Source organism: Poecilia formosa, unplaced genomic scaffold (genome assembly GCF_000485575.1).
Source record: "Poecilia formosa unplaced genomic scaffold, Poecilia_formosa-5.1.2 Scaffold0, whole genome shotgun sequence".
Classification (NCBI taxonomy): Eukaryota; Metazoa; Chordata; class Actinopteri; order Cyprinodontiformes; family Poeciliidae; genus Poecilia; species Poecilia formosa.
The window spans coordinates 5,705,628-5,727,360 of NW_006799939.1; the positions used below are offsets into that span (position 1 = coordinate 5,705,628).

General features: G+C 41.0%; 1 protein-coding gene across 2 annotated transcripts in view; it reads right to left on the reverse strand.

The window, feature by feature from the left end:
- Positions 1-21,733, reverse strand: part of rspo2 (R-spondin 2) — an 82,013-nt gene that overhangs the window by 35,108 nt on the left and 25,172 nt on the right. Inside the window, exons 2-3 of one of the 2 annotated variants that reach the window (XM_007562939.2) lie at positions 5,346-5,432; positions 4,988-5,176 (exon numbers count right to left, since the gene is read on the reverse strand). In XM_007562939.2, the coding sequence (XP_007563001.1) occupies positions 4,988-5,176; positions 5,346-5,432 (276 nt within the window). The remainder of the gene's footprint in view (positions 1-4,987; positions 5,177-5,345; positions 5,433-21,733) is intronic. The other variant, XM_007563013.2, reaches the window with a different exon arrangement.

The following is a 21,733-nucleotide window of genomic DNA, read 5'->3' on the forward strand; positions in this document are numbered from 1 at the left end:
TTGTGATGAGATGATAATGTCGCCCTGTGATGGATGGAGGAGGTTGAACACAAATGAGGCACCATGGACGTCACGATGAAGACGGAGGGGTCAGAGGTTATCAGAACGAGTTGGGCCGACGGGGATTGACGGCTCAATCAAGGACCATCTAGACCACGGTGAGGGGACGAGGGAGGGAGCTAATACACACATCAAATGCGAAAGCAACATGTACAGCAGTGCCAGAGCAAAAGACACAAGGGAGTGGGTTCATTACCCCAGTGGGATTAACCTCAGGACCACCTTTAAAGTCTTCATCTAGGTGCCACAGGGAGACTAATGAGACGTAATGAGGTCACTGGATCCCAGTGAAGGCCTCCTGTTCCCCGGACTTAAATGTATTATCCTTATTATCTCTCGGACTGGTTCTGGCCATGAGTCATTATATTATGAGCGGAAAAGCGGAAAAGCCTCATGACTGCTCAGAAGAGCTGCACAAGATGCCACTGACATAGGTGACGTTTTCTGCGGGTTACGCCGCGATCGCGTCTTGCATTTTTACTCGTTTCTGTGTCGTTCTTGAGATTTTATCTCAAGCGAATCTGAAGCTGAGAGATGAGTCACCAAATGTGACTTGGGATCTAATAGCCCTGCTTGGCAGACGACGGCCCCTCAGCTGTGGTCTGGATGAGTAACCCGATGATTTTATCGAGGACACTTAAAGCCACGTGTCAGCTTCAGTCACTTCCTGCTTCTTCTCAAAGCTCCGTGCGCACTCACTCAAGTAATTAGCATGAACATTCGGTGTGTTGAGACAGAGATATGTCTTGGAGAGCTGATAGACCTGACAGGTTAGTTGTCAGATGTATTCTCATCTGAGCACAAGAGGGTGTGCCCAGCCTCTGATCGCCACGTCCGAAGTGCAGATGTTGTAAAAATGCCTGGCAGAAAGAAAATGGGAAAACAAACCATGTTTTTCTATCTTCTCCATCTTTACCTCACAACCAATGTTGAACAGCCCTGACCTACTCTCTAGGCTCTAGGTTTGGCTGACACAAAGGCTGTTTGGCTTCCTCACTGCCACCCAGCCATGTCGTGCGGGGGTGCAGATGGCAGGAGTTCGCAACAAAGGTTAGAGCTGCCATTTTCCTCCCAACTCTCCACTGTGGGGCTTTTTTTTTGTTTTTTTTTTCCACTCGGGCGCTCCTTTCCTCCCTAGCACAGCAATAGGTGAGGCAGAGGTGGTGTTCCTGCCAATCAGGACCTTCCAGAGGGAGATCGGGGATAACAGATGTGTCAGCGGTCCTTCTAGCTTCTTCACACCGTCTGTGATATGCCCACCTCCACTTATTTATGCTCAGCCAGCTCTAGCGCTCGCACGTACTCACGCCGCTCAAACCTCATGCGAGCATTCAAGCACAGACAGTCCACAGTTTACTTTTTTTCTTCTTCTTTTAGATAATAAAAAAGTGAAATGAAAATAACAGTCTGTTTCTGGCTACCGTTAGCATGTAGAAGGGCTTGGTTTTATGGATCCATTCTACTGACTGGCAAATCTAAAAGAGCGGTTAGCAAAGCTGTGATGATTAGATGTCCCTTGACAAAGCTCAAAGGCCAAAAGCAACTGTTCTTTCCCTTGGCCAGACTGTGTGGTGGAAATACCCTCCAGATTTAGAACAAGAAACAAGGAGCTTGAATGAGAGCGAGTTGATGGGAAGAGAGCTGCCAGTGTATACAGCCATTTGACTCTAGCAAAACTCAGAGTTACTTCCTCTACACACCCTCGCTGTCTTTGCTATCCTGAGGTCTTTCAACGGACCATAGCCTGACCCTGAACCATAGCCCACACACCTACTTTACATATCACTGGCATACTGGCAGTTTTGATGCCTTTTTGTCATCTGGTTACCTACTGAACAGCACCAGTAACCTGAACAGTAGGTAACTGGTACCTTTGAAATCTGTAGTTGTGTGGCGAAAAACAGTGAGGTTTCAGCCCAGTAAGTGGCTGAGTGTGTAGACCTTATCCTTGTCTAGCTTTTGTTTTTCTTTAGTCAGGGAGTCCACAAAAAAAAAATCTTGAATGAGATAAGCTCACACAGACAAACTATGGGATAATAACAAGCAGCTGCTGCTCCTTCAGTGATTTCTAGAAGTCATGTTTAAAAAGCTCATGACAACAGAGTCGTAACACCGAGCTCCGGGCCCCTGCAAAAACCAAAAGCGCAAGGCGGCTCTCACTGCCGCGGCCATTAATTTCTCACTGTCGTTTGTTGTAGACATATTTGAGCCTTTGGGAACCAGTTAGCTGGACCAGCTCAAGAAAAAAACAACATAATTTTACATCTAAACCAATAAAAGATCAGTTCATGGAGACTGGACTTGAATCGTTTAATTTAAAAAACAAAAACAAAAGATGACACATGGAGAGCAGCTGAGGAAGAAGGCCAAATCCAAAACTGGATTAAAGAGCACTGAGTGAAACAGCGATCGCATCAAAGTGAGCCTCGTCCTGAGATCTAATGCTACGTGACAATACAAGATGCTGCTCTAACAGCGCTGTGTAAGGCAAAGGGTCCAGATTATCCAGCCAAGCATCAGAAACTGCTGGTCAAAATTCAATCAAACACGATGGGAATACAGTGGTTCTCCATGCTTCAGTTGACGTAAATAAAATCGCTTTTATTACCCAAGAACAAGATGTCTTTCTCTTTCAGTTAAGTAAGAAACGACAACAGTTTATAATGTCTGAGGAGCATAGGACGTTCCTTCTAATATGCTAAGTATTAATAAAACTGGACGGGAGCTGTGGTGCTGATTTAGCAAACAGACGTGTGTCTGGACAAAAACCCGCCGCTTGCTGGTTTTTCAAGTCTGGATGAAGTTACTTGGGAAAAATATATATTCTTTATTGACCACTATTGTGTATTTTAGAGAGATTAAAGAATTTGGGAATGTTTAACATGTGCAACGAGCATTCCGATTTTGAAAAAATGTAAATAAAAATCAGCTTTTCTTACCCAAGACTGTGTTTTTCGGTGTTTAAACGTAGCAGAAAAATCTCCTTTTGCAAGCTATTCGTGTTGGCGTGGGCAGGCGCTTCGATCTGTCCCTACTCCAACACATCTGATTCAAATGACTGAATTGCCTCCTCAGACTGTCAGCAAGTTCCACAGAAGCTTCTCAGTAATCATTGGTTTAAAGAAGTCGTTCTGAAACAGAAAAATCTGCAAAATGCAGAACAGTATTCTACTCAAGACCGGACATGAAACCTTAAGGAGCAGCTGAAATCTTACAGGCAGTTCCCAAATTGTAAATTAAATTATTGGGAAGGTGAAAGAACAAAACTGATGAGCATGCCTCTCGCAACTTCCGTAGGGTTAATAGCATTAAATTCTACTTTTATCGCATTTTCGACCAACGGTGACGTAGCCTATTGTATGTCTCACTATTTACCTTACTTATATATTTTTTTTCTTTAACTTGTGTTTCACTTTTGCAGATATAATTAACATAAAAGATTTATTTGTTTCTAGGTCAGCTGTGATCGGGTAAGCAGAATGTAGTACTTTTCTGTCTCAGGAGTTGCTACATGTTTATATATTTCAGCCTTAAGGTTCAGATACCGTCCGCTGGGGATACGTTTTTAGTGCGTCTGTCAGAAGTTTGGCTCAGGGAACCAAAAAGCTTCAAGTTTCTCACTGTTTTCATACGAAACACTCAGCCAACACCTCGGGCTCTGCATAAACCTACAAAGTCCCTCTCCGTCTCTCCGAGCATAATCAATGTTAACATAAGGTTATGAGATCAGGGTGCTACATAAGGAGGAGAAAGGTACTTTTCATTAATTGGATTTGAGTGTTATTCTTTAACAACTACGCTTGAGAACATTTTGATTTGTCAGTGTTATTGTTTGGATTTTTCATTAACTGTAAACCAGAAATTCCTCGGAGCCACGGAGACCAAAGGTGTGGCCTCTCTTAAAGCCCGAGACCAAAAGTGTTTTGCATGCCATAAAAAAAATCTGCAACAAAGGAGTGACGATTGCCAAAATATGGAAAATGCTTTCATCTCGGAAACAGTAAATAAAACTGAGGCAATGAAAACTACATTCAGTCTTCCTCGTAAATCCTTTTCCAGGCGAAAGAGTTCATGCTTGTTTTAAATTCATTATTTCCTTCACCTGTTTTCCACTTTTGTCTCATCCATCGGCAAAAATATTTTTGCCTTTGGCTCATGAAAATGTTTTTTTTGGCAAATGAAATATTGGTTTTTGGTCAGTTGTGGCTTTAGCCTTTGAACTGTGAAATGGTTGCTAATATATTTTTTTTCGGGGGTGGGGGGCTCTTTCTTTAATCCGATCACAGCCAAAGGGAAGTGAAGGTCGTAGTGAACTGTTTTTCTGAGCTCTTCTAAGACCTCTCAGGTGTGTCATTGTGCACTCAGTGGTGAAAACTAAATTTGTCATATCTTTGATAGTTCGTTTATAATTTAACATGAGTCAATTAGTTATTTATCACACAGAGCCGGGTTAATTTGAATAACTTTTTATCTTATTTAATGAAATCATTAAAAATTGGAATTTTCCTACTATTAACATTTATTTGATGATCTGAGATAGCATCGTGGAAAAAGAAGCACAAACTGAAGTAAAGCTGTTTTTTCAGAATAGTGAGTTATTTATGACTTCTCCTGGATTTCTGTACCTTTAGACAGCCTCATAACTTGGGCATGTTTTGCATTAAAGGGTTAGGATGGTGTTACAGACGGATGAGAAACAGCAGGCTCATCCCGAGGGATGCGATGCTAAGATGAAGCTTCACTAACATCAACCTGAGCGGACAGACAAACCATTCAAATTGTGAGGTATGTGTGTCTCCTCTTGATAACTGACAGTAAATCGAGCACTGTGGGAAAATGGGGGAAACCAAAGTGGGGGTGTAGTTGAGGCCTGCATGGTGGGATTGAAGGTGAGGAAGAGTTTGGGGTGAAGGGTGGGGGTCCTTACTGGAGCACATGTTGATTTCAGGGCTGCGCATGCCATAGTATCCGGCTGGACAGTCGTGAAGACACTCGCCGTACTGCCTCATCCTCTCCCTTCGCAAGAACAGGAAGAGTTTGGGCTGGCAGTTCACGCAGCCGTTATCCCTGGAGCACACCGAGCAGCCTTTACAGATGGGGTAAGCTCCATAGCTAGCTGTAAGAGAGGAAGAAGAATGATAAATGAGACAATATCAGCCATAACCCGTCCAGTGTGACTGTGAAATGCTTCAATAAAAAACATGTGTTTAATGTTCACACTGAAATCTTTCAGCTATAGTCGCAAATGTTTGTCAATGAGCAACAAAACAGCTGGATACACTAACCCTCTCGCGGTCTTAGCTGATGACAAATGTCACGGTCAGACAGCGGGGAAGCGGGAGGTTGTCCCGTCAGACCGTCAATTCCCGAAACTACAAATGAAACAAAAAACTCGTAAAGGCACATGTGGGGTCAGTGCGATGCCACCGGACAGAGTAAAAAACCTGTGTGGTCTAAATGACCCCATCTCTAAAGATCATGGGGGGGTTAAAAAGAGGCATAATGTACTTAAATACTTTCACATTATTGGACATCATGTAACGTCAGTGCCTCGTTCTTTGTAGAAAGAGCATTGAGGATTCAGGAGGTTCCAACGCAATCGTAAATATTGCCTTGGTGTCTTGGTCAAGGCTTAATTTAATGGTGAACACCAGAAGTTGATCCTGGTTGCTGGTGTACTGGATACTATACTAGTTGGGTGCAAAGAAAGGAGCACAATCTTAACAACCACAACCTGCTTTAGTATGCAAAACTGTGTTTTTGGGGGCATGGATGTGACTTTGTTGAGCTAAAAAAAAAATCAGATTTTCCCATCCTAATCAAAGTTATTGCCACCTTACTGTTAATATTCACAGTGAATGATCGAGTGTGTTGGCCATAAGACCTCCAATTCCAGATGTCAACATAGTAAAAGTTGTGCAAACAGCAGATGAAACACAACCATCATACTGGAAGCAAAGCTTGTAGGAAAAGTAAGGAAAGAAAAGCAAGTATAATCATTTTTGTCCACACGATTGTTTGCATTAACATATGCCTAGTTGACACCGAGTCCAATCAGAACACAGAGTAAGCATGCTGACTAACACTATTTAAAGGCGCTACAAGCCTGAGTTTGCGAGTGCTTTTTAATCCAAAACGGGACGCAAATGCACAACTTGTCCTGAAATGGCTTCCCCAAGTGACTCTCTGCTCTAGCACAGATTGGCCACATTTAAATGAGGCATTAATTTCTGTTGAGGTAAATCTCAACCACAGCAAATTTCTTGGTGTTCTCAAAAAGTCAAAGCTGTGCAAATTGAGTGGGAAAATTAGCATATGTAACAGTCCAGTGTTTTTTGTTTTTTTTGTGGAACAGAATATTACTTCTGTAAGAATGTGGCAAAAGATCAAATTGGTTCTGGCCTCTAGTAAAGTGTGCGTAATATTAACATATTTGATTATATCTGCCTGTTTTGTGCCACTTGGGTGTGGGACAATGAGGAGTGACTCTGTCCCTGTGACGGTGATGCAAGGGACCACAGGGACCACAGTGATGTGGGTGGTCCGGTGCAGGACTTACCACAATATCAAATACCTTTTTTTACGGGGGAATTAATAAATTGCCCCACAGTCCTGCTAATTATGGGGCAATTAAAAAGATGCAACTGTGCACAAGTGGGTTTTTTCTTTGCTTTTTTTTTTTACAGTCTTTTTCATCATTTAATAATAATAATAATTTAAAAAAACTTGATTGCAAAGTTGTTGGTCTTTGAGTCCGATGTTCTTCCTCAACGTTTTGAAGAACGCCTTGTCAGGTCAGGAAGTGGAGTTCTTCAAAACGTAAAACTTTCTTTTTCTTTCCTATTTCTTTGGTCACTTTTAGACCTAAAGACAGCTGTCAGGTGCACATTGCTTCCATCTGCCAGATTTAAGTGGCAGGCTGGCTAATGTGTATATTTAGTGCAATCTGATTAGTGAATCTAGAGAAGAAGAAGAAGAAAAAGAAGAAGAAGAAGACGTAAATCATGGGAGGAAATGGGTGGATTGCACTGCTTCTCAGTTTTCAAGCACGTACATGCAATTGATTTTAATAATGTGCTGGGCTGGGACTTGGCGATGGCGGATGAATATTCCTAAATCACTTGGATCAGAAGTGGGAAGAAAAAGAAGAATGCGGATCATGACACGGCATTCTTATATTTGGTGAAACAGTAGTTACATAACAGAGCTCAAACTCGTAAGACGAATTAATCTGAACGCACTTCTTAATGGCTTTGACATTACCCAGCTAGTCAGGGTTTTTTTTTGTTGTTGTGTTTTTTAGCAGACAGGGACAACTAAAGGCAAAATTTAACTGTGGGCGGGCTAGCCCAGCAGAATACAACGCACGCAGACCATAATACCCATAATAGATACATCAGTAGGATATTCTTTAACTCAGAGTAAACATGTCCAACTCAACAATTTGTCATTCATGCAAACTCTGGTTCCCCTCTCAGAATTCAAATGATGATGATTGGTTATGGATGTGAATATTGCATTAATTCTGGTCAGAGCTGGCCTCCTAAATGATTGTGCTGAGACAGCTGATGAAAGCCCTCAAAACCGCTGTGGCTCTGGCCGCGGCCTCGCTCGCCTGCGGAAGACAAAGGAGCCAGTAAAAAGACGGTCCATTCCACAATGAGCGACTTTCAATGTAAACTCCTCAGCGTCCCATTTACAGGAAAATGTCCTCGGGCAAATCCAAAACGAAAGACACTCGAGCCGATCTCGGCCAAAGTTTTAAATATCACATGCGCAGGACCCGAGCGGGCGTTCACGCTGAGCGACCTACCACAACGCTCCATAAAACATTGCGGAGCACGCTGGACAAAACCTAAGAGCCAGAGCAGAGCAGAGCAGAGCAACGTCTGCACTTACTGGCCATAGATCTGCATATTAGGTTTCTCTTTCAAAAAAAAGCCCCAGCACTGCTAAGTGGGTCTAGAGCAAGCAACAGTTTGCAATTAGGTGAAAATCACTTAGTAAATGTCTGTGGCTTCTTCTTTCTCTTTCTTTTTTTCACATTCATCTTAAACCTTAAGAGCCAAGGCTTCAGAGAGGCATGTTGGCTCAACCCAATCTCGTTCGTACTCCCGACGCCGCAATGGACGACATTAGTAGATTAAGTGCTAATCAGAACGCGTTTCTGCTGGTCTGTAAGGTTGAGGTTTAAAGTGACACTCCATCAACTACAACAAGTCCTGGGGATACACAATCCCAGCTCTGCGTATCACATGGGCTGGTGATGGTTCATCTGAAGTCGGCACCAGTTCAGGAAGACATGAAGGAGGAAGGAAAACCTCATTCTGGCTCCCGAAGTCCTCAAAATGGAAATCTTTGTCTCGTGTTCAGCTGTCAGTCCAGTGTTTTGAGATGTTATTATTTCCAATTAGAGCTGTATCGATTTAGTTCAGTTCAGCGTCTCACCCATAGTTGCCTTAAAACTACCCGGCAGGTAACTCTGCAGCCCGAATGCATCACATATGTTTCATATTTTAATTTGTCAGCTCTTTCGTTCTGTAAAATTATGTAACCATCAGACCACACCTTAAGACATTAGCATTGTATTTTTTGTGTAATGCAAAGTCTAAATATGTTTACGGCGAACTGACAATCACATTAACGTGGTCGCATTCACTGCGGCCGCCTTCGCCAAGCTTTGTGTGCAACGCTGACAGGATGGGAAAGGCAACTTGGCAGAAGCGGGGAACTCTTGAGGCTGAAAAGCTTCTCTCCCCAGCTTATTTCTTCAGGGTTCATTCCTGTCACTTCTGACAGTGTTACTCCCTAACAAAAAAATACCGTTGCGGGGCGTGTGGTCGCAGGATCATTCGCCGGTCGAACAGCGCAAAGGTTCATCGTGAGCCGGGCTTTAGAAGCAACCCACGCCCCCTTAAACCCCGCTCAATCCCTGTTGCCAAAGCTTTGTTTTGCTGGTTGTTAATCTCAAAATTCACGCTGATTGAGGATAACGTGACCGCACACCGTCTGAACTGAGCATATCCCACATCCTGGAATTACTGTACGGCCAGGGGGAAGAGGGTGGGAGGAATGGCTGCACACAGTGAAGAGAGAGCAGTTCTTATAGTGCTGATCTTGAGAGATTAGCTTTTTGTGTGTGTGTCTGTGGAAAGGTTTGGAGGTTCAGGCCACAGGTATGTCAGGAAAGAGGCCACAATTCACAGTGTCTGCAGCGGCGCTGTCCAACTCACGTCCCACACGACAGGCATAATGTCTAGCGCGCTTTACATCAATCTGTCGTCAGACTTTCTTTAAGGAAAACTATCATTTGTATGGATCAGATTTTTTTTTCGACTTCAGCGAGCGGCTTCCTTTTACCCTAGCTGCATTTTAGCGTAATTTGGCGAGAACGTAAGCTCTGAATGTTTAGTTTGCTGTGGAATGCATTTGGAGTTGTTGATGTGGCCTCTCTCCTCATTTCTGCACATCGAAGCCCAGTGCAAATGAATTCAGACTGTATTTTGACACATGTCCAACAGCCCTATGCAGCATTCCCCCCGCCCCCTCGCAAATCATGTAATGCCTTTTGGCGCGTCCTGTAAAACCAAAGTGACCCAGACATGTAGAAGAGATGCACAGAAAGCAGCCACTGGGAGATTACGGGCACCGGCTGTAACGCTTTCACGTAGACTTTTCTCTATCGTAGAGAGGAGACCGCACATCATTAGAAGCGGTGGTCCTTTGCACATGATGAACTCACGTCGTTTACAGTTTCAACCACAGAGTGTACATTACATGAAACGCAACAAATCCACAGTTCCCACTTCTGAAGGGATCGCTGTAGGGCCTCAAGTATTGTATTTACAAAAAAGCAGGGTGTACGATCATCCGCGTGGAAGCCTGCTTGAATTTTTTATTTCTTTTAAAACAATGACGTAATAAGGTCCTCGGTTTGTCGTGGCTACGGGGCAAAATGCTGCTACAAAGCTGCTGCTGATGTAAAGGAACCACATGAAGAACCCCTCTCATATCCTCTTCCTTCTTCACCTCGGCTATCTATAAAGCTGTCACAGCCAGATTGTTGATTCCAAATGGAGTTAATTACGCCATTTGCTAATTTGCATCTGAAAAGACAAAGTTGCGCCAGAAAATAATTTGATCAACAAGTTAGCTTACCTCACTTGAAATAAATCCATGTTTTAACTACTTATAGCTACATAACTTTAGACTTAACAATTTTTTAAACATGCAAATGGAAAATTCTGCTACACTAGGACATAGCATTACTAACTGTGCCAATGTATGCTACACAGGTGAGCTACAAGCTAGCTTACCTCACCTGAAATAAATCCATTTTTTAATTGCTTATAGCTAGATAAATATAGACTTGGTAGAAAACACTCTAATGAAAAATTCAGCTACATTTGGATATAGCCTGGCTACCGGTGCCACGCTATATCGTTACACGCATACGTTACACGCTATACTGGTGTAACGTATGCTACACAGTTTGCTAGCAGTTGTTGACTAAAGAAAAAGTAGCAAAAATCATTATCAAGGTAAGCAGGACATACACTGGTACTACATCCTTAATGCTGGTATCCTAATTTTCTTAAATTGGCTTTTTCTGTAGTTAACAGCTAATTATTTCAGCTAATGTTAGCAGTTAGCCCCTCAATAAGCTATTTCTCGCCTTTCATACATCAGCAGTCAGACTGTGAATGTTCACCTAATTTGCTAAACCTCCTACGTTCATTAGAAATAGACATTGTAAGTGGGAATCAGTTAATTCTGTTTGAGTAGTGAACATTTTCTACACTTGTTTTGTTTTGTTTTTGCATCTGCGAAGGACTCATCTGCAAGGACTGGGAACTAGGCAAGGTGAGTGTTTTGGCAGCACTTCTGGTTCATTGAAAGTAGTAAGAACAACCCTACCTTTCTTGCCAGAGCCTCGGAAACTGCACTGATCAGATGGACAGCCTGTCATCAGTACATCACATCCTCAAGCCTCTGTCTTGACTAATTTTTTTTTCTTTAAGCTTGAGTGGCCTTACATTCAGTAGATCAGACTTTATGGAGCTGTGTCTTGTATCTCAAAGACATACAAGCATCAAGTTTATTTCAGCCCTCTTACCCCTTGTTGCCTTCATCCTTTAAGGAAACGCACAGATGGCCAGCAGGTGCCTAGTTCCCGCCTTGAAATGTTATAAAAGAGCCTAAAGTGAGTAAAGATCGGAAAGATATTCAGTGAGACAATGACTTTGAGGTGAAGTTTTGTTTTCTCTGAAAAGTCAGAGACCCCATTTTAAGAATGCAAGTTTCCGATCTGGACGGTGTTCCTTTGACATCCACCCATCACGTTGGGAGGTTTTGCTGCAAACGCAAGTCCAGAGAAACTATGGCGTTAGTTATATCAATCAGAAAACCAAACTGCATCTCTGGAAGATTTCTTTTCTCCTCTAAAGTGAGTGAGCGTGACAAACTACTCTTTCGGCTGTCAAAACCCCCGACAATCACACGGCAAATCCTCCCACGTCAATGGCAAGCTAACTTCCTCCCCTCTGCTCGCCTAACGGCACCCATAAAACGATTCTGAATGAACGATTCCAACTTCATGTAACCCGAAACCCTAACAAGGTAAATTACACATAATTTGTGTTTCATTTAGACCTCTGAACTTAACATTAGGAGGAAGATATTTACCAATGTGAGCTTTTCATAGAGTTCCTTTAGTAAGAGTCCTTCAGAGCCAATTCTGTACTTATGATTTTAACTCTAAAGCAAAAGAAACAGAGACGGACGATAAAGCAGATGATCATATTCACATCAGAGCTGGATATTTTTAGCAAGCTATCCACTTATATTTTATTTACAAAGCTGTCAGTTGGATAGTTATACTTCAAAAAGGAAACAGTTAAAGTTTAACCTGTTTAACTTTAAAGGTGATCAGTAAATAATTGTTAGAAATGAAACCCTGGGGTTCCTGTGGTGAATGCCATCTTTTACCAGCTGACTCTTGGAGATAAACCAAAGCCCCCAGATCTCACACATACCCCCAAACCTCAGCAAACCAGATCTTTTTGCAAGAAACAACCAGATATATGAAACAAATGGATGTATAGACAACTGTTCTCACAGCACTATCCCCTTTCTCCAAGGACGTCTGGTATGTAAATCTAATAACACAGACTGTCAGTGCAACTATCCAGAAAACACACCGTCTTTTGTTGGCTCTTACAGTACAGTACGGAGGGGAACATATTGGACCATCAATATAACACTTTTTTAAAAGAAATTCTTCAATATGACTGCATAATCTGTGTCATATGGTGACGAAGCAGAAGTAGAGAACCTGGGGTTTGGAAGCATCGGCAGATCAAAATGAGCTGCGTTCTCATGTGGAAAGCATCGCGTCCACCAGCAGAATTATATGCTTTCCTCATGGCACTGAGACAAAGATTGTTTATTGTTTTGCTCACTTGTTCCCCCCACTAAATGATGGTGTAGGCTTACTGCCTGCTCCTCTTAAGAGAAAGGGCAGATACAGGACAGCGCAAGGCTGCAGCTGAACAGCCGCATTCTGGAGCTCTTCAAACCACTAAGCTATCGAAGCTCCCCGCTGCGTTTCTGGAACGGCGTCCGTAACCTCCGTCGGAGTTCAGCCGTCGTTTTCGACCCTGTTTAAGCTGGTGTGGGATGCAATGACACGAACACCTTTCAGAGCCTCAACTTCCTGAAGATCTTAAAGTCCTACCGAATTTAAAAATGACAAAGGCGGACCGTCTCTATTTTGGTTTCATCCCAGATGGGAAGAGTCAGGTTGTAGGATTTACTTATTTGTTCCTCTGGTTTGCAAAAGCAGATCATACTGTACACACATGTCTATAATTCAGGATTCATTCTGCTTCTAATAATTGGGCTTAATGAGATTAAGCAAACACATTTTGCCTGTCAAGAGGCTCTTGTGTCTAATGGGTGGGAGGGGAAGCATATGCTCTTGCAGTACAAATGTAAGGTAACCATAACGATGAATGGTTAAAATAATAACCTATGATAATCGCTACGTTTTGCCTAGTTCTCAGCGATGCACGATACTGGAAAGACGTTGTGATTTTTTTTTCTAACCCTCTGATGTACATCGCGATATGAACAACTACAGCAATTTTCAACTGATGACTTGAATAGCACCTCAGGTTTCGCAGTAGTCCTGCTGCTGTATGACAACTAGCCTAGGCTATTGTGTACCTGTCTTCTCTTTCAACTGAATAGGAAGAAATACTATCTCAACGTAATCGTACTCTACAATCACGTTGACACACATTAAATTTTTATTTTATTTTTTTTTAATCACAAAACACACGCCCTGCCATACATTATCTAAAGTTCTGTAGCATGAATTCTACGACGCAATGTATACAGCATATTTTCACAACTGGTACAAAATTCAGGCAAGTTTTACTCAAATATCATAGTTGTAGCCCCACAAAAGCATTTCCTATTGGCATGCTGAAGCCTGCAGATGCTCTGTCTGCGCTAATGAAGATTCCCTTTCCTCTGCATGCTAACTGCTTGAAGTGCCTCTGAATGATGGCAGTTCCACCTGTTTTCTGACTCATTCAGAAAATAGATGACTTCCAAGGTGGGCTCAGAATATTTCACTTTAATCAACAGGTACTTTGTTTATCCATGCAACATCACAGGAACAGTTAACGTACCATGTTATGACGCAGTAAAAAACTGTGATTTTTTTTTTTTTTACTCCCTGGGTAACAGTAAACTGCTCCAAGACGAGAACTAAAAAGTGACTAAATGCACATCATATTCTCACGTTTAGACCCAGCTAACATGGCTTTTGTCGTTAGCACGAGCAAGCGAAGTCTGTGGTGCTTTTAGAAGCTAACTTAGCTTGTCTTTTCCATCTATTAGATAAAAAAATATCTTTCAGCTTTGCTTTGGAGTTGGAGAACTTAGGTGGATGGATCTTCTCACATAAGGGAAGATAGCTTATAATTTCTTTTTTAGCATCTTCTTTCTTACTGCGTCCTTTGACCACGAGAGTCAGTGTTGTTACATATTTGTCTAACCACATTGTTCAGGTCAGATCAGAACTGATCAGCTTTCTTTACGTCTACCTCCTAAGTTTGTTCCACTCCTTCTGGTGGATTTTTGATGACAAAGAAGCCCTGTAAGCTGACTTTGCTGACTTTTTTAGTGTTGTTTCATTTATTTATTTATTGTGCAGTGTACCAAGCTGATTATTAAGCACTTTCTCCATAACAGTCCATTTTCTGCTTAGGAAAACTCCATGAGCATGTTGGAAGGAAAAACCAGAAGCCTTGATGTGGTGGTCAAGCAACAGAAATGGTTTTTCACTTTGAGCTGTTTGAGCTGTAAAGTTTTTTTGTTTTTTTTTATTCTCCGTTCGAGTTTTAATAATAACAGAAAATCGTCCCGCTCAGTGTCGACATAATTGAAACAAAATACTCCAACAATAAAATTCTATATTTTTTTGTTGCGGAAGAGGGAAAAATCCATGCTACAAATATTTTACTGTCATTTAAGAGGCCTGTTTTATTTTTTTGCGGTGCATTTGAAATGTTTACAGCGTCGCTTTCAAGTGGTCTCAGTACAAACAAATGTGTCAATTAAATCCACTCAACACAATTTAATGTAAAAAACATTACACAAAGACCGGGATTTTTTTTTGTTTGTTTTGTTTTTTTGGATGCAGTGGAGTTGATTTCTGCTTTAACAGAGACTAAGCACTTTATGTCACTTTTCTACGTGCCGCTGCTTGAACGTGAAAATGTGACCTGGGCGTTCAACAAGCAGACAACTTCGGAAACTAAAAGCTTTTAGTCTGGATTTGAATCCCATAGCAACCTTCCAGTGAATCTGCAACTACTGACTGACATCTTGTTTCAAAAACTAGAATATAAGCAACATTATTTTATTTTACTTTATTTTTTTTTTTTATCTAAACATACAAGCTCATACTGTTTGTTTTTCTCTATTGAAATTGGAGCAAAAATCTAAATTTAGGTTCAGTGGAAGATTAGATATTAGATATGAATTAAAATCTTCCCAGATGTTCTGCAGCATTTGCAGATATTGAATAACTAAAGATGTACAAAGTTGGACAAATATTGAATATTTTGTCCATTTCCCTGTGAATCAGCCCAGACTAAGTCAAGCTGGATTGTGCGTGATCATGAACATAAAAAAAAAAAAAATGATATATATATATATGGGTGGAGATTTTCAATTGGATTTATGACTAGACTTTGACTAGACCATCTTAGTAGGCGGATAAAATTTCTTTTAAACCGGGGTGTCGAAACATTTTGCATAGAGGACCTCAAATGTCAAGTTAAAAGTTTTTGTTGACCACAAACGTTTGGTTTCTTTTGTTATGAAAAATGCAAAAACAATATATTGTAAAATTAACGAAACGCACTCGCCTGATTTCTATGTGATGTGTGAAAATAAAACAGATGTGTTTTATTTTACAAAAACATGACATGTGTCCCTCTTTTTCATTTTTTTTAACCCTCTTGTGTTTCCTAGTTTAACAAAAGGGTGCGTCCAATTCTACTTTCAAGTAAAAATTACTGGATGCTTGTGCTGCCATGAGCTATGAAATCAAAATGAAAGTAAAAAAAAAATGTGGTTGTTAAAAAATTAATAGTTTTTGTTGGTTTATGTTTTCCATTTTACTACCATTTTAATTTCCCTGCATTGTTTTTTATTTATTCGTTGTTTTTTTTGTTTTTTTTTATGAAAATTCCACTTGAATTTGTATCAATCGTATCACCATCAACGGCCTGGTGAAATAACTCTGCGCCATTCTTGAATTGTGGACAAACACAATCGCACAGAATCTCCACATGTCCCCGAAGACGCACTTTGGACACAAATGATTTAAAACCATCCCACTGCAGCTCTGGCTGCTTAGGATGGTTAGCATTTAGGATTCATCTTTCAAAAACCCCCAGCTTCATCCATCTTCCCATCAATTCAACCTTCAAGCGTCCGTGCTGAAGCAAAGCAAGACGCCACCACCATCATGGTGGGATCAGTGTGTTTTAAGCGCCTTCTGCCAGCTTGCTTGTGGAAGATGCAGTCCTGTATAAAGACCAGATTTGTGGAGAGCCTGATTGATGATTGTCTTGTCAACAGGTTTGTCCACCTTAGATCCTGCTGCTCTGATTGAAGCTTTCTAGGCTAGCAGCCTGTTTAGGTAGACGGGCAACGTCTACTGTTACACTTGTGTCAAAGACTTATCATTTTCAGACAGTGGATTGAAAAGTACTCCAGACTTTGTTCAGAGCTTGAGACATTCTTTTGCAACTCATCCTCGCCTGTCTGATACACTGCAAAAAAAACCAAACAAAAAAAAAACCTCTTACCAAGTATTTCTGTTCTAGTTTCTTGTGCAAATTTCTTTGTATGCTTGAAATTAGACTAAATCTTTCACTGCTACCGTTAGCATCGACTCAGCAAGAGACAACAACATAAACATGTAAGTAAAACATGTTTTGGATTTTTTTGGGGGGGTTTCCGGTCCCTCCTTGTAGCACAAAGATTGGTTGGGTCGAGCGTTGATGTAAAAACGACCAAGCGTGGAATCAACTCAGGAGTCTCCATGAAGCATGTGGTTCCTGTTTCTACTCAGCTTTTTTATTTTTTATTTTTTTGCCATTCATCTCTGTTGATTTTTTTTCTTTATAGAAAAATGCTGGTGTTCCAGTGAAAGGCACACCTCCACTTACAGTATAACTGATTGCAGTGGTGTTGGTCGTCAACAACCATGCACTTGAAAAAAAAAAAAAAAAATTGGTTCAAAGATAAAAGATGGATAAATCACGACTCTCTTTATAAATTGTTGCCAAAAAGTCCTCCGGCTCTTAGCAAGCGAAACGGCGTAAGGTGTAATAAATCATCCTATAGTTGCTATTCCTGAGAGTCTAGAGGTGATTCTCTCGCCACATTTGGAAAGGATTAGTTCGACTGTCCTGGAGGTGTTTTGCAAAATTTAGGAAGTTTCTTTCTTTCTTTTTTTTTGTTTGTTTTTAGGGAAATTCAAAATGATTCCAGCGTTGAAAGGAAAGGTGCAAATGAAGGTGCTTGGAGAATTTAAAACTAAGTAATAAATTTTAAAAAATTTGTTTTTGCGAGAGGTAGACAGAGCCTACTTGACAGGTTTTTTAATAATTACAATAATAAAAAGAAAACTTTTCTGCACTGAATCAATATGCCTGAAGTCATCCAAGCAAAGCAAAGTGCGAAACAAGCCCCAGAAGTAAAAAGGAACCGTGCAGAATGTATTTACACTGCCTCAAATTCACTCAAGCTGTGGAAGAAATGTGTTTTTGCCCTCTCAAGAGAAGGAAGAAATGGCGAGGAGGGGAAAATCCGGGCGGAGGAAGGAAAAAAAAAAAAAAAAGGTGGAGTGGCTCCTATTAGGCCACATGTGGGTAATTTATCACACATAAATCTAACACCTAATTCTCACACCTGTAGCTTAATGCTCAGCCAGTCTAGTAACGCACTCACTGAAGCTCTTAAAAGGGACTTTGCCGGCATTTTTATTCTTTTTTTTTTCTTTTTTTTTTCTGTTTCTTGGTGTGGGAGGGGACGTATGGCATCCTAGAGGTTGAACAAGTCAAGCTGACGGGCATGCTTGGCATATTTGCACCCCATGTAGCATTCCTTCATCTCTCCCACCCAGCTTCACGATCACTCCTCCGTTTGTCATCACCTTGACTAACCCTGTCTTCCTGATCACGCAAAAGATAAAGAGCTAGCTGCAAAGTTTCCACGCTGGCCAGAGTGCGCAATAAATCTAAAAAAAAAATCTAATAAACGGGAAATTTTATTTTTTATTTTTTTGAGTGGCAACAGCTAGAAAGTGATGGAATGTAAACAACTGCTGCGACTTCATGGAGGCTCTTCGCTCTGTTAAAGTACTTGCTTTTTTGCGTTTCTCTTTTTTCTTTTGTTTTTGTCAATCTTCAGATTGTTGAATAAGTATTAATATCAGACAAAGATAGCTTGGGAAACTTAAAATGTGATCTGTTTAGTGGGGAAAAAGTAAGTCAAGATTACCCTAGCAGTAGCAATAAATCAATTAATTTCATAATCAATTAAAACGAGCTCAATAATTTCCATTTCGGTTTTCTCTCTTCTCTTTTTCTACCGAAAACTGAATGATAAAAGTATTCAGTCTGGTGCTTTGATCTCAACTAGTCCCTTTGTTTTTATGAAAGACAATTTTATTTACAGAGACTTCATAATTCATTTTAAATTGTTGCTTCTGTCGTGCTGTGTACTTATTTTGGATACTTTAAATTGCCTCCCAGTTCCAGTTCCAGTGTTAAATGTTCATTAGAATTTGAAGTTTATTGATCGTTGAGAATGAGTTCTTGGTTATTACGCCATTAGCAGTATATTACTTGAAAATGGTCTCAAAACAGAAATGTTGTCGTTAATTTAAAGAACCTCTGGGCCTACTCAAGCCTAACAACTGGCCATAAATACATTTGACAAGCAGAAATACTTGCATTGTGTGCACCAGGTAGTTGAAAGGAAAAATTTGTCCCAGCTAATCAAGTTTGAGCTTGGAAATATGAAGTGGGTTTTTATTTTTTTATTTTAAAAGAGGACAAAATCTGACTTAGATTTTCTTTGCATCACAAGCCATTTGTCTGACGTATCCTCATTAACAACCTCACTCTCCCTTTTGACCCGCTGGGGCTGACTGGGAGATCTAAGGTGAACTCCGGGGTCAAAAGTGGGAAGCGCAACGGGGGACGGACAGGCGAGACAGCATCATTTTCAGTTTAAGTGCTTGACTGAAAGAAAAAAAAAAGAAAAAAAAAATCTCCTCTACATCAAAGGACCACCGAAAAGGAAACAAAAATAGAAGAATGGATCCAATACCAGCAAAAGCAAAGCAAAGTTTTTTTTCTTCCCCTGCTGGAATTTGTCACGACACAAAAAACGTCACCCCGTTACGTGACAATCCGAGTAAATTTTCAGGCACGCGCCAGCCATTTTGTAGCATTACGTTTTTTGTAGGATTACGTTTTTTGGTTGTCACTGCCACGGGTCGACCAAAAGACGCTACGGTCTGAGGAATTTCCCAGGCAGGCCTTCTAGATTTATCTAGTGGCTTCCTCGTGCAACAGGTGTCTACGTAACATCTGGGATTACACTTTCACACTACAGACCTGCACAGGCTGAACTTGAACCGTAACACGACTCAACAGGCGAGACAGTTTTCTTACAAAAGCCCTTACATGAAAGAAATTAGAAGAAAAGATAAAAAACTGTCCCACATAGCCACAGGAAAACCTGTACAATATGAACACAACTTCAGCAAACCGCTAAGCTAATATGAGAAAATGTGTCAATCCACTCTCAAATATCGCATCTGTGTCCTAATTAAGGCATTTTTAAAGGATCAGTACTAAAATGGACCTTTACTAAAATCAGAATCTGATACTTTGAATTTTTCCACCACACTTGTCCGAAAATCCTGGTTTCATGTGCATGGCTTGCAAAAAAGGATTTGTAAAACTAACTAAGTAGCTTTTTCCCTAACTGTTTTCACTTTACGACGACATTCACCGTCTGTGTCACGTGACGGGAGAGCTGTGCATAGAGCAGCTGAAACCCCGGTCAAAAAAATTTAAGACATTCATAGCAAAGTAGCAAGTTAGTGAAACAGAAAAGCATCTTTTTCTTTTCAATAGATTTGCACTAAGTCTGTACACAATTAACTGGAAACCGCATGAAAATATGTTTAAAAAAGTACATAAGCAAGTCATATCAAGGAGAAAATAAACAAGCTAATGTTAGCCTCCCATTTTAAGAGTAGCTAAATATGTTGAAGGCTGTGAAAGGAACAGAGGTACCGCAGCGTCTGAAACGTTACTATTGATGAAGCGATGGAATAATGATGTATAGCTTATTCTTTTGGGAGTCCTGAGTTCAAGGAGAGGCAAACCTGCAGCAGAACTCGGTCCAGTCAGGTCCAGCTGCCAAATGACTGACTGACGAGCAAAGCTGTTGAGATATTCTTGTCAACTTGCCTCCTTCTACCCCACTGTGATGGGTCTGAAAAACTAGAATGGCGCTTGGATGAAAAATCATCAATATCCTCTAAAAGTTAGGTTTTGGATAAACTACTCTCTATTTATGCATTGTTTGCAATTATCGCTGCCATTTCTTTTTGTGACCTCTCTTTTTATTTCTTTCCCCGTTGAAAAATATTCAGGGATCTTCGGTTTCCCGTTCCTTGTCGTCGCCGTTGATGGAACTTTGGCTTCCATAAACTTCGCGCCCACTCCCTGTTCTTTTCTTTTTTTGGCTTTTGTTTTCAAAAGAACATAGTTGGGATTACTTCAAAGTCTTTCACTTGATGTGATCAGCTGAGCTTTCTTTCTTAGGTGGCTGGATGACATTTTTTGCACATTGGCATTTTGTGATGAACAAAATTGATTTCATTTGGGAATGCATGTAAATTTGGCTCTATTGTTGTAATAGAGTAAAATCAGATGAACTATTTAGAACTTTATCTGGCAGGAATTTAATTCTACAGAGTCGGATGTGAATTTGGACCTGCTGAGGTAGAAAAATTCTAATTTGTAAGAGGGGCCCAGATGTCTGTAGGTGGGTGTGGATACTTTTCTAAGACACAGTTTAAGAGGAACGGAATACGTGGCGCACAGTGAAGACGACCCCCTCACTGCATATTGTTCTGAACAGCGCCCAAACAGTATTGATAATGAAGTGTGTCAATGGAGTATCTGTTTACCCTTGTGTTTACAAATGGGGTCCAACAGACCCCACACCCATATCACTTGTATCATTTGCCTATGTACAAGGGTACGTTTGCCTCAGTCCTCGCACGCACAAGGGTTAAAACACCCTGAAATTATTCCACACTACAGATTATGCCACGTATCAGAGATGTTGAACTAGCGCACAACGTATATCTCATTCTATGTCATTCATCATGTATAGATCTAATCTCTGAACGTTAGATCAAGGTCTGCTTCCAGCCTGGGATTGACCCTCTGTTTGCCCCCGTACCGCCTCTATTGAGGTTTCTCATAAAAGTCCGGAGAGGAATCGGCCAATTCGCATCTCCTTGATCAGAACGAACATGTAAAGTTTTTAGAACTTCGACAGACTCGTTCATCTTGTAAAGTGCTTCAGTATATTAGTTGTGTGAATATGCGGCGTGTAAATAAACCGAACTGTTTCGAGTAAGGGCGGTAAATTGCACAGGGGAACTTTATATTCGTCAAGGTTTTGCTTTTAAAATATACAGGTGTCACGAAGTCTCCCAGGAGTATCAGTACAATGGACATAGCAGGTAGAGAAGGGTGGTATCATACCTGTCTTGCACCAACACGTTGCGCTGCATTGTTTACTGCTTACTGCTGCTAATGTGTTGCAAATCAGGCTGGATGCTGTTACAGCAAAGCTCCAACTGGCTGGACGGGCCAATAACAGGAACTGTTTCTTTTCTTGTCAAAAATATTTTTAGAAAAAAAAAAAACTTGCCGTGAGGTTCTCAAAAACCTTACAACATTACAACCTCAGAAGTGCTCGTTGTTCACGTACGCCCCGATCCAAACCGGCCGCCCCTCGTCAGCTACACTTTACTGGTTTCCATGAC